At 37.6% G+C, this 13,640-nt stretch overlaps 1 protein-coding gene across 2 annotated transcripts in view; it reads right to left on the reverse strand.

Annotated features, from left to right (window-relative positions):
- Positions 1-1,909: 1,909 nt before the first annotated feature.
- Slain2 (SLAIN motif family member 2) overlaps positions 1,910-13,640 on the reverse strand; it is a 57,591-nt gene continuing 45,860 nt past the window's right edge. For both annotated transcript variants that reach the window (XM_070012910.1, XM_070012911.1), the window contains 2 exons: positions 6,915-7,230; positions 1,910-4,839 (listed from right to left, as the gene is read on the reverse strand). In XM_070012910.1, coding sequence (XP_069869011.1) covers positions 4,773-4,839; positions 6,915-7,230 — 383 coding nt within the window. In that variant the 3' untranslated portion in view covers positions 1,910-4,772. The remainder of the gene's footprint in view (positions 4,840-6,914; positions 7,231-13,640) is intronic.

Consider the following 13,640-nt stretch of genomic DNA (forward strand, 5'->3'; position numbering starts at 1 on the left):
ATTACAAGCGTGAACCAATAACGCCTGGTCCCTGAGAGACTCTTATCCACAATTAACCACCAGAAAACCGGAAGTGGAGCTGTGGCTCCAAGTGGTAGAGTGCTAGCCTAGGGCAAAATAGCTCAGTGGAAGCCCCCAGGCCCCAAGTTCAAGCCCTAAGACAAATCAAAAAGAAAAATCAACAACAAAAAAACCTTTCTACTCCTCCACATTTATAACCATTTATGGTAAGCATGCTTAGAAATTTACTTTTGAATGGTGGGATTGTAGGCAATCATCACTTTTCTTCTTTATATTGCTTACTATTTTCAGTTGTTGTTTTTTTAAAATTTTAAAGCAATGAATCTGTTACTTCCAAAATCATTAAAGTGTTTTGGTTGGGGGGGGGGAGTATGGGAAGGGATGGGAAGGGGAAACAAAGAAGGAGGCTACAATGCAGGATAAGAAATGTACTCATTATCTTGCCCATGTAATTGTAACCCCTCTGTACAGTGTTTTCACAATAAAAAAAATAAAGTATTTTGGTTTTTTTTTTCACTGCTACTGTGATCAGTGTATTTTTCTACTTTTTACTTTGTTTCAAACTGGAATGCAATTGTACATATTTGAGGAGTATATTTTGACACACATTAGAGTATCTAGCATATCCATCATCTCAAACATTTATCCTTTCTCTGTGATAAGAAAATTCAGAATAACCTTTATAGTTACTTTGAAACACACAATGTTACCCAACTAAACAAAAGAAACCCAGACTTATTTTTTGTATATATACTTCTGTACCTTTCCTCTTCATTTTTGTTGTTGTTTGTGGGGCTTGAACTCTGGGTCTGGGAACTGTCTTCAGCTCAAGGTGAGTGCTCTACTACTTGAGCCACAGCACCACTTCTGGTTTTCTGGTGGTTAGTCGGAGATATAAGTCTCACAGACTTTCCTACCTAGGCCGGCTTTGCACTGTGATCCCCTGATCTAACAGGTGTGAGCCACCAGCGCCAGGCTTCTCATTTTTAAAGAAAAAATAATGTGACCAAATATAGATGGATATTGGTTTAAAAGTGGCATTCAGGTAACCCAGTTGTAACCAGATTGTGGTAAATCATGCCCATGAATAAAAGTGTTCCATTTTGCAGAGGGCCATTTATCTGCCCGGACTTCTGTTTAGGGTAATTCAAAATACATTAGAGTATTCCTTCTGGTCGTGTTAGTTTCTCTACATTTCTGCTTTTATAACTCAAAGTAAACCTTCTTTGCAATAGGGTCTCAAAATGTAGTATAGGATGGTTTCAGACTCATGATCCTTGGCCTCCTTTTTGAGTGCTGAGCTCATACCACTGTATCTAGCTTCAATGTAAACTCTAATATGGTAAAAGTCCCATAATAACCTTCATATGATTTTCCTGTTGCACCAGGAATATAATAAGTTTAGACAAACTTGTTAGTATATGATGTTGAATTATTATTCAAGGGTACTTAAAAGTTTTTCAGTTGACTTGAAAAAATTCAAATGTGAAGGTATTCTTGAACAGTGCATACAATTGTTCATTTTCCATCCACAAACAATGTATGCATGTGATTATCTAAATATTATATTTGGCTTGAAAATTCATTAATTTTCCCTATTGGAAGTTTGAAACTTCCTTGCTACATTTATGCTAACTTTTTCTAAAAAGACACTAGTTTGTGGCAGGTGAAAATTTCCAAGAACAAACAAATTTGGAGTAAACTGTAAATTTACCACAAATAATCCATATATGAAATAACATGACACAATCCAACACTATGAAGTCTAAATCTAAAAGGGAAATTGGATTTGAGTTGTGTGTTTAAAAAACGAAATGAAAAATTTATTAAAACTAATTAAATGCAAATGAGGGAGAAACATTATCATATGCAGAAATTAATAAAACACTTGAAAATGAATATAAATTTAATAATAAACATTATGGTCAGGCTGTTTATTAAGGAGGCAACCACATATACAAGTTAGGCTATAGAAATGTTTGCAAATCAAACTTCATGTGATCTAAAAGGACCATGCATAATGTCAAAAATGGACACCTGTACAGTCAATAAAAAGTCATTTAAACATACATAGTCTAGATCATTCTAGAGTTATACAAACACCTGGGGCCACATATGTATCTGATTTTCTTTCAAAAAAACTGTAATATAAAAGTGATGCATTGAGATAATTTAAAAAAGTATCTGGTAATTATGAATGGTCCCCAGTTTTACAAAATGTGATTTCCAGGGTATGAAAACTGAAAAAAGTCAACTCTTCCGAGAGTGTTTTGTATTATACAAACAAGCTTTATAGAAAAATGATCCAGCAAATGCTTGAGTTAAGAATATTTATATTTTCCAATTCTTTACACTTTTATTAACACACTTACAAAAAATAACATTCAAACACCAAGAAAATTAAATAACTTTGGAAGCAGAATTCATAGCTTTCTGCTTACATAGAAGTGACAATTCTGGGTTGTTGGCACAAAATAATCAACATTCATAAAATCCTTACTACTATATATCAAACATAAGTTAAAATCATAGGCACTAGTTTATCAAATCCACATTTCTTCTGTAAGACTAACCACAGTAAATCCTTAGATTTTCCCAAACAGAAAAACTGGCGATACACAAAGGCTTTCTAGTAAAAAGGCAATTTTTCTCTTTAGGAAACTACAAGCCAACCGTCTGTGGTAGTACAACAGCAAGTAAAATAATACTTTACTAAACTCAGATCGAAAATACACTTTTAACAAGTGATGAAATATTTTAATTAAAAAAAATAGATTTTTTTCTGATGCAGCCATTTAAAAACAAAGTTAAATAACCTGAATACTCCTCTTGAAACTGATTATCTAACTTAAAAAATGTAACCGATGTTTTATAACAGTTAAAATTCATTTTAATTAATAGATTGCAGCATATATATATTTTTTAAGTTGCACTGAAAACCGAGACCTGTTTTGTGTGTATATCATTTTTAAAATACACCATGGCTAGTTCTTTTTACTTAGATTTAAATGAGATACTCCTCCACCAAAGCAGATACTTTCTTATTTTCTTCTGAAAAGCGACATGTTTTTAGTTTATCATCATGTAGAATTCTGGCACCATCCTTTCCAGACCCATGCCATCACTTTCAAATTCATAAAATGTCTTCCCTGCATTCTGCACCAAACTACAGGACTGGTAGCTCCAGCCAGCAGCTGCTTGTGCTAACTGAATACCTTCCTCCTGGTCACAATGGTACCAATTACCCTAGTGTCAGTCATGGCAGAATGGGCTTGGTTTTAAGTATTATCGTTCTCTCCATCTATCAGCCTCAATACGGTACTGAATATAAAGCCTTCCATTTCTCTCTCAATTTCTTCTGCCAACTTACAGAATGTCTTTGATTAACAGGAAATAAACTTATGGTTAAATACCTAAAATCTTTTAGGTGACTCAAATGCCACTATTTGAGGGTTGTTAAAAGACTACACCATCAAAAGTGACAAACCTACTATGAAAGAAGTATTAGTTCTGATAAAACCAAAATGGATAATTTCAAGGATGTATCTACCATGAGAGAGCAAGTATTAAACAAGTTATGAGTCAGATGTAGTAGGTTACCAAAAATGGAAAAACTGATGTAAGGCAGAATCTTAGTCAAAAGGGGCAATATTTAGAAAAAGGTATTTTCTTTAGTTACTCAGTTTAAAGTGGATAGACTTAAGTAGGATTAATAGGCTAGATTTACCTACCACAAAATAGACTGTTGTGCCATTTAATAGCAACAATACAACTGTCATCACCAGAGATTTTGTAGATTAAGTGCATAGATTTCCACCCTCTCTCTCACATGTATGGTTTTGTTCCAGGTTGTAAGCACTGAGGTGTTGTATCAAGAATAAAGACATGCTCTACTTGTTCTTCCCCATCATGGAAACCTGCTAAGAGAAACGAGGTCTTTTACTTCTGTTACAGGTAACCTGAAGAAGTAGGTTTCAATAGCAAAGGCCGTCTTTCCTGAGCCGGGAACTATAAAATTTAGAAAGATTGTACAACTGGTATCAAGCCCTTTTGGCAATCAAAACAAACACATTTGTTTTGCGTCAATGCAACAACATGATGGATGCACATGGCAACATCATCTGGTGGAGGTGAAAGGTGAGCTATGTCTAAACCTTAAGACTAAACAAAATGATGTTTTCTAATTAACTTGCAAAAAAAATCTCTAGCCTGTTTCCTCTTTCTGTCTTCCAATCCAATCTTCATCTATCGCTTCCTGAAGTACTGGTCAGACACTTTAGATAATTAGTCAGGATATTAGTTCTCATTGACACAAATATTTATTGATACTATTCATACAGTAAATTAGGTTGAATAAGATTTTTGGATAGCCTGAACTCACCATGTTCTGTGTACAATGTTAGGCTTTCATTTACAAATGGGCATTTTCTTTGGCATCCACTTGGTATTTACCCAGATATTGGTTTCCATCAAATATTTAAAAAAAAAAAAATCAACCGAATTTCTATTAAGCAAAACTAAAAAGTGATTTCATGGAAGTGATTGTATGATCACCAAACTCATTTGATGTTAAATGTCATTAAAGTGCTGCTTGATCATCTCTGTCAGTTGTGCTAGTTTAAGACAGAGAGGGCTGAGATTTTATGAATCCCAAGAGCTGTATCTGAACAGTCTGCATATATAAAAGTTGTTTTTCAGACTGGTGAAGGGTATTATGAAGCTGTGGACTTCTGCAATCTTGTCTTTGCTGGTCAGTAGCAGCCATCTTTCCAACTGTCATCTTTCATGCTACCATAGGTTTTAGGAGCTGGCAAGGATCTGAAAAAAAAAAGTTTTATAATGATTGGCATATATTTATAAAAACACAACCATACTGTCTTCAACATGTTAATTTTCAGTGCCATGATCACAAAAGAACTAAGCCCAAAGCTCTGAAAGGCCACTAGCACAACTTTTTCTTCCTTACATTTTCACAGCTGAGCACATCTTCTCTAACATGTCTTGGCTAACATAGCTCCAGGATTAAAATGAATAAAGATAGTATTACTTTTTCATCCACATGGACGACTGACCTATTAGTCATTTTGAGGTAGAAAGATGAATCTGATCCTGAAGAAGCAGGAAGAATGGGGTTAAAGACTTTGTAAAGAATGGCTAAAAGACCTTATAATGGAATGTCTTAGTTGTGTGGCCTCAGGTAACTTATTGAATCTCACTAAATTTCCATAACTTCCCCTAAAAAGCAGGAGAACCAACTCATTACTGTGAACATTAAACAAAGTATAAGTTATTTAGAACAGTGCAGAGCAAAAAGCCATCATACTCTTTTGGTGGAATTTAAAAGTGTAAAATATTTATATTGAATTAATGAAGTCTCTGTAATCTGTTTAATCTTTTCTTCAAGCAGATAAATGCTTAGAAAGTTATTGATGATGGTCTCCAGAATTTCCTGAAAAGTAGGGCTGGGAAGTTGGCTCAGTGGCAGAGCGCTTGCCTTGCATGCCTGAGGCCCTGGGTTCGATTCCTCAGCACCACATAAGCAACAAGAAAAAAGCTGGAAGTGGCGCTGTGGCTCAAGTGGTAGAGCACTAGCTTTGAGCTGAAGAGCTAAGGGACAGCGCTCAGGCCCAGAGTTCAGGCCCCACGACGGGACCCAACCCCCCCCCCCCAAAAAAAAAAAAACAGTATTTCCTGAAAAGCATATAAAGACTGCACAAACATGGTTAACAACCTACCTTGGATCAGAATCACCTCAACTGATATTAAACAACAAAAAGTCTGTCTCTGTCTGTCTCTCTGACACACACACACACACACACACACACACACACACACACACACACACACACACACACACACACACACACACACACACACACACACACACACACACACACACACACACACACACACACACACACACACACACACACACACACACACGAGATTTCAGGCTTCATGACACTTCAACTAAGACTCCTACATTATAAAAATTTCACGGATAATTCTGACTTGTATCAGGGTTTGATTTTTTTTTTTTTTTGGGTCCGGTCGTGGGGCCTGAACTCTGGGCCTGGGCGCTGTCCCTCAGCTCTTCAGTTCAAGGATAGCGCTCTACCACTTGAGCCACAGCACCACCTCCAGCTTTTTTCTTTTTGCTTATGTGGTGCTGAGGAATTGAACCCAGGGCCTCAGGCATGTAAGGCAAGCACTCTACCACTGAGCCACCTTCCCAGCCCCTTGTATCAGGGTTTGAAAACCACGCTTCTAGATTCCACTCAAGCTTGGTAGCTAGAAGTTACATCTTAAATATGATGCTAGATTTTGACACATTATTATCTTTGACTATCACTGTACTCAAAATAAACATATCACAACTAAATTAAGTGGTTCTAACAGTTTTTTCTTTTTCTTTTTCTTTTTTTTGTCAGTCGTGGGGCTTGAACTCTGGGCCTGGGCGCTGTCCCTCAGCTCTGCAGCTCAAGGCGAGCGCTCTACCACTTGAGCTACAGCGCCACTTCCGGTTTTCTGGTGGTTTTCTGGGAGATAGGAGTCTCACGGTCTCTCCTGCCCGGGCTGGCTTTGAACTGCGATCCTCAGATCTCAGCCTCCTGAGTAGCTAGGATTACAGGTGTGAGCCACCAGCGCCCGGCTCTAACGGTTTTTTCTACATGTCCTATAAGATGGTTAATCACACCAGTCATCTGGACGAATTTAAATATCTGAACCAAAATGGTCTAATGCCCGAAATGAGGATTTCTTCAAAATAAGGAAGTAATGTTTTATTCAAATTGTACTAATACTCTAGTGGAAATCAATTATGGTTCTCTATGCTCATTATCAAATGCAGAGCTGACACGCAAGAATGCTGAGACAGAGCGTTTGCCACTTACCTGCGAACAGGCTGTGCAAGCTTGCTGCGAGGCACTGGAATACCCCCAGCAGAAGGGGCGCTGGGTCTGGGCAAGCCGCTTCTCATTGCGGTTGTCCCTGCAGGTCTGGTTAGAGTAGTACTGTTGATATTGCTGGGGTTTGCTGGGACTGTGTTCTGAACCACGGGAGGCCCGGGTGAGGAGGTGGTTTGTGTGAACTGTGTTGTTTCTTGGCTACCAGGAGAACCAGAGCCATGGTTACTAAATGCTTTCACTGGTTGTCGAAGAGCCAAAGGAGATGGTGCTGCAGGAGAGCGGAATTTGCCTGGAGAAGGTACTGTGGAATGGCAAAGAAAAACCAATGTCTTCAGTGGAATCTGAATATAAGTGAAATCACTATTTTATTCTACATTTGATGACTGTGAACTAGTACATCTGTATGCTCAACACTTTACTTATACAAATATAAGGGATAAAGGATATTTCTGGGCTCATTAGAGGTGAAAAAAGGTAATTGGTAAATTCTAAATAAATAAGCCTTTCCTCAGAACTTACAACTGTCCTTGAAAGTTCTAACTAGGCCAGATTGTAACCTACTACGTCAGAAAAGAAGATGCATTATAGGATTCTACCTCACTATAGTAACTAACTTGGGCCATATAAGAACATTACAAAGGTTGACTATAGGCTGCTATTTAGAATTTGAAACCCATTTCTCTTCCCAAAGAAACATTCATGAAAACACATATAAGTATATGGTGGCTGTATGTCCTAAGTCCTATATCACAGGGTAACCAAAATTTAGAAATTCACAATATTATTAAAAAAATTCTGGTCTGACTGCTGTACACATCACAAAATAAGAAAGTTATAAATCAAGGGGCAAATAGAAAGGTCTTTAAAGTGACAGAAGATGCTAATTTTTTAAGAATGTCAATTCTACTAAAAGATTTTTATATTAAAATACTCAGACATGAAATAAAATTCTCTGTTTAATCATGTTTGGACATGTCACTCCTGAAAGGACATTCAGATACACATGGATGATAACATTGCAAATAATATCAACATTTTAGTTGATATTAGACCATGGACTCAAGACAGGAGGGAAAAGGAGGAGTGGGGACAGAACAAGGGAGAGGAAAAAAATGGATCTTATTCAATTTTTTTATGGTTGAGGAGGGGAAACATAGGCCATAGAAATGAGTTATTCTACACAATTTCATCTTCCTCACGTCTACCAATCCATCTAGGACAAAAGTCACAGTAAAGCCTATCACAATAGTGGTAGAGAGAAGGAATCATGTGTGATGGCAAATCTTAACTGTCAACTTGAGAATTGCCTAGGAGATACACAAAGCACATTTTTAAGGTGTGTCAGTAAGGATATTTCCAGAAAGGATTAAATAAGGGTGAAAAAAAATCAGTGAATGTGGGTGGCACTGTCTCATGAGGGGAGGTGCCCAGATGGAATAAAGGGGATGGGCAGAGAAAGCCAGTAGCTAGGCATTTTCTCTCTCTTCCTGCCATGATGTGAGCTGCTCTGCTATGTCCTCCTCATCATGATGGGCTATAACTTCTGAGCCATGAACCCAAATTAGTATTTCCTCCTTTAAATCATTCTCTCAGATACCTTACATACGTTTTTATACAGTAAAAAAATCCTCAAAGCAAGGAAGGTATCAAAGCAGTAAAAACTACACTACAGAACATCATGATCAAACTTCTGGGAGTAAACAATAAGATTAAAAAATCTTTTTTTTTTTTTTTTTGTCAGTCGTGGGGCTTGAACTCTGGGCCTGGGCGCTGTCCCTCAGCTCTTCAGCTCAAGGTGAGCGCTCTACCACTTGAGCTACAGCGCCACTAAGATTAAAAAATCTTAAGGACAGAGCTGGGAAGGTGGCTCAGTGGTAGAGCGCTTGCCTTGCATGCCTGAGGCCCTGGATTTGATTCCCCAGCACCACATGAGCAAAAAAGAAAAAAAAGCCGGAAGTGGCGCTGTGGCTCAAGTGGTAGAGTGCTAGCCTTGAGCGGAAGAGCTGAAGGACAGTGCCCAGGCCCAGAGTTCAGGCCCCACAACCGGACCAAAAAAAAAATCTTAAGGACTTCCTTAAAAAAAAAAAAAAAAAAAAAAAAAAACAGGAACAACGATGGAATATTAGACTTCTCAATAGAAATGAAGATAACAAAAGAATATCACTAACGTTTTATTTATTTTTTTGTCGGTCATGGGTCTGAACTCTGGGCCTGGGCATTGTCCCTCAAGGCTAGTGGTCTACCATTTGAGTCACAGCATCACCTCTGGCTTTTTTTTCTGCTTATGTGGTGCTAAGGAATCAAACCCAGGGCCTCATGTATGCAAGGAAAGCACTTTCCACTGAGCCACCTTCCCAGCTCCAACACTAAAGTTTTAAAAGCCTGCCAATCTAGAATTCTACATTTAAAAAAATTACTTTTCTAAACAAAATATAAAAACTCTTGAAACAGCAGGGAAGCAAAAAAATCTGAAAAAATGTACTGTCACTGAAGTAAATATTAGCCATCTCCCACAATTTTCAGTTGAAAATAATCTAGGTTTAATGCATTCATCCTCTTTAAAAATATATTTCAAAATTCTTCACTCTCTATTAGAAATACTTAGAGAGAAGGAAAATAATACTAGGTGCTAAGCTGACATGCATAAATGATCACTGCCAGGAATTGTGATGTTACTGTCAGGAAACACAAAAGATTTTAAAATAATCAATGTTTAGGGAGGAAGGCGGGTTTGGCAGTTTTGGAGATCAGCCCAGTGCCCTCTAGGTGAGTGCTCTACTATGAATTACACTCCTAGTCCCAAATTTCACTTTTAAGTTGTGCCACGAGATTACCTATTTAAAATGTAAATAAGCTGGGTATGAGTGATCTGTAATCCTAGCTACATAGGAGGCTGAGATCTGACCATCATGGTTTGAAGCCACCTGGGTCAGAAAAGTCTGAGGCTCTTATCTCCAAGGAACTACCAAAAAGATCTAAGTGGGATTATGTGGCTCAAGTGGTAGTGATAGTTTTGAGTGAAAAAAGGTCAAGGACAGCACCTAGGCCTGAGTTCAACCCTTAGGACTGGCAAGCAATACACACACAAGCTGGAGATGGTGGTGCACATCTGGAAGCCCAAATCCTTGGGAGGCAGAAGTAGGAGAATCAGCCCAAGGTTGCAAATGCATCTTACTTGAAAAATAAGCTAAACGTGAAAAGGGCTAGGAACATGGATAAGTGTTGAGCTCTTGCCTTGCAAGTGAAAGGCCCTGAATTCAATACCTAGCACTGCAAAAAACAAATAGCTCAGAGAATGGTGCAGAAGAGAAGTATTGTTATAAGTCTTTTGCACTTTAAATGGCATATTTAGAGAGTAGCATTCCACATATAAATATGTGACATATACAATTCTAAATATATAATACTAAAATTTGGAAGGAGGACTTCATATAAAGTACATTTTCTGGTCATAATACAATCAATAATTTGTAGAGGTAAAAATAAATGAGGTACCTGGAAAAGTTCCTAAATACTTTGGAATTGCAAAAATAATCTTAATAATACATGGGTTAATGATATCATTAGGGAACTAGAAAATATTCTTGAACTGATTAAAAATGAAAACATTGTAACTTAAGGGATGAATCAACAGCAGTGCTTGGGCAAAATTTAAAACTCTTAACATTTAATTAGAAAAGAAGCATAGTATCAATGAGGAGATCTTCCACGTTAAGCTAATAAGAGATGGGAGGGAAAAACTGGGAGAGCGTGAGGGAGGGGGTGACAATGTCCATAAAGAAATGTGTTCATGGGCTGGGAAGATGGCTCAGTGGTAGAGTGCTTGCCTTGCATGCCTGAGGCCCTGGGTTCAATTCCTCAGCACCACATAAGCAAAAAGAAAAAAAAAGCCGGAAGTGGCGCTGTGGCTCAAGTGGTAGAGCACTAGCCTTGAGCTGAAGAGCTGAGGGACAGTGCCCAGGCCAAGTTCAGGTCCCACGACTGGACCCCCCCCAAAAAAAAAAACAAGAAATGTGCTCATTACCTGACTTATGCAACCATTCTAAACTCAAATGTAACCCCTCTGTATGTCATCTTTATAATAATTAAATAAAAATTAAATTATAAAAATAAGAGCAAAGATCAACCCAATATATAAAAAATAAACAAATATAAAACTGGAAGACCAAAATAGTTCTGAAAATATCAATAAAAATAAGAAAGGATGGCACAAACACCAATATTGAAAAGAATGAGTGCTCTTCTGATAGTTCATTCAAAAAAATAAGAGACTTTATCATCCATGAAGATAATGAAAGGCTGAATCAAAAATGCCATTCAACGTAAAGGTGCAATGCCTATGTGCATTTTATCATGTCAAGTAATATTTATTGAAATGAACTCCAGGAAATGGAAATAAGAGGTTTTTTCTTCATTGATGTTTTTCTTTTCTTTTTTGTCTTGTTCATTTATCTGTCTTTGGGAGGGTAAGAGGAGGTACAGAAATGGACAAAGGATGAATAAATGAAGTAGTGGTACTTACTAGAGACACTATGTTGAAAAGGAACTATACAACTTGTGGGTAGGGATGGGAGAGAATGAGGGAAGGGAGGACACTGTCCAAAAAGAAATATATTCATTACCTGACTTATGTAACTGTAACCCTTCTGTACATCACCTTTATAATAACAACAAAAAAGCCATTCAGGTTTTCTAATAAAAGTCACATAATTTGCAATTCAAAATTTTCTTCCACATAACATTCTAAACTCAAATAGTTCTTTTTTCTTACGGAGTTGAAGAAGAAATTTCAACACTATACACAAGACTATAAAGGAAGAAGTCATTGAATAAGATCAGCATTACCCTAATAAAGCCAAATAAATAAAAGAACATGTATATAAAAAAAAACCTTAATAAATGTTAGAAAAATTCAATCCAGCATTGTAACCATAATTTGACTTATGAAATTATAACCTCTTTGTAACACTACTTAGTAATAATAAAAATATAATACACAAGCCGGGCGCTGGTGGCTCACGCCTGTAATCCTAGCTACTCAGGAGGCTGAGAGCTGAGGATCGCGGTTCAAAGCCAGCCCAGGCAGGAAAGACTGTGAGACTCCTATCTCCAATAAACCACCAGAAAACCGGAAGTGGCGCTGTAGCTCAAGTGGTAGAGCGCTCGCCTTGAGCTGAAGAGCTGAGGGACAGGGGCTGGGAAGTTGGCTCAGTGGTAGAGCGCTTGCCTTGCATGCCTGAGGCCCTGGGTTCGATTCCTCAGCACCACATAAGCAAAAAGAAAAAAGCCGGAAAGTGGCGCTGTGGCTCAAGTGGTAGAGCACTGGCCTTGAGCTGAAGAGCTGAGGGACAGTGCTCAGGCCCAGAGTTCAGGCCCCACAACCGGACCAAAAAAAAAAAAAAGAGCTGAGGGACAGCGCCCAGGCCCAGAGTTCAAGCCCCACGACCGACAAAAATATATATATATATATATATATATATATAATACACAAAAGGCTCTATCATACTCAAGTAGAGCTATAAGGTTAAATAAATGTCTGAAAAAAATCAGTTTAAGTTCACACATTAATAGACTAAAAGAAAACCACATGATCATACTAAACCCAAAATTTAATATGCACTATTTTTAAAAACTCTAAACAAACTAGAAATACCTTAAAGTAAAATATTCATATCAACAAGTAGTCACTAAGAAAATGTGAAAGCAAATAATAAACTTGGAGTAAATACTTGAAAATATATACCTGGTAAGACTAATTCAGAAGACACAGAATTCTTATAACTGAATAAAATTGAACACAAAATTAGGAGAATAGCTAGGTACTGGTGGCCCAAGCCTGTAATCCTAGCTATTCAGCAAGTGAAGATATGAGGATCATGGTTCAAAGCTAGCTTGGGCAGGAAAGGCTCTTATCTCCAATTAACCACCAGAAAACTGAATGTGGAGCTGTGGTTCAAAGTTGTAGAGCACTAGCTTTGAGGGGAAAAAAAATCAGGGATAGCACCCCAGCCCTGAGTTCAAGCCCCATAATTGCCAAAAAGAAAAAAGAAAAAGAACAAAAGATTTCAGCTGCTACTTCATAAGGGAAAACATATGGATGTTTGGGAATAAAATGAAAAGATATTCACCATTACTAACAATGTGGAAATAAATCCTCAGAGTAAGCTACAATTCCCAGTGCAGTATTTTTTAGGAGATGTTAGCTCATGAAAACTCTTCCCTCATGAATGAATTGGTGCTACATAAAAGGCATATGGAAGTAAGTTCTCTCTCTCTGGAGCTTCTGTCAAGTGAAAACAAAAAGTTCCTTATTTGCTCTCCAGTCTTCCAACATGCCATCAGGCAGTTAGAAGGTCCATTCAGATGGCAGCTCCTCAATTAAGACTTACCAGACTTCAGAACTAAGGGATACATTTCTGTCTTACTCAGGTGTTCTCTTTATAGCAGCACAAAACATATAAGACACTGCTCACACTCATCTATTGGAAATAATTAAAATCAGAAACAATTACAAATATTGCTAAGCATCTGGATTCTCCATACTTTGTTGGTAGGAATTTAAAACACTATTACCACACTGAAGAAACAACCTGGCAGTTTCCTCTAAGATGAAACACATTCTGGCCTGATACATAGAGGTACAATTACTGATTTCCCACGTGATTTGTCTCCACTGCTACTGTGGTGAGGGTGAGCAATCATGAAGGTCCT

This window comes from Dipodomys merriami, unplaced genomic scaffold (genome assembly GCF_024711535.1).
Source record: "Dipodomys merriami isolate MVZ:Mamm:240054 unplaced genomic scaffold, mDipMer1.0.p SCAF_9, whole genome shotgun sequence".
In the NCBI taxonomy this organism is placed as follows: Eukaryota; Metazoa; Chordata; class Mammalia; order Rodentia; family Heteromyidae; genus Dipodomys; species Dipodomys merriami.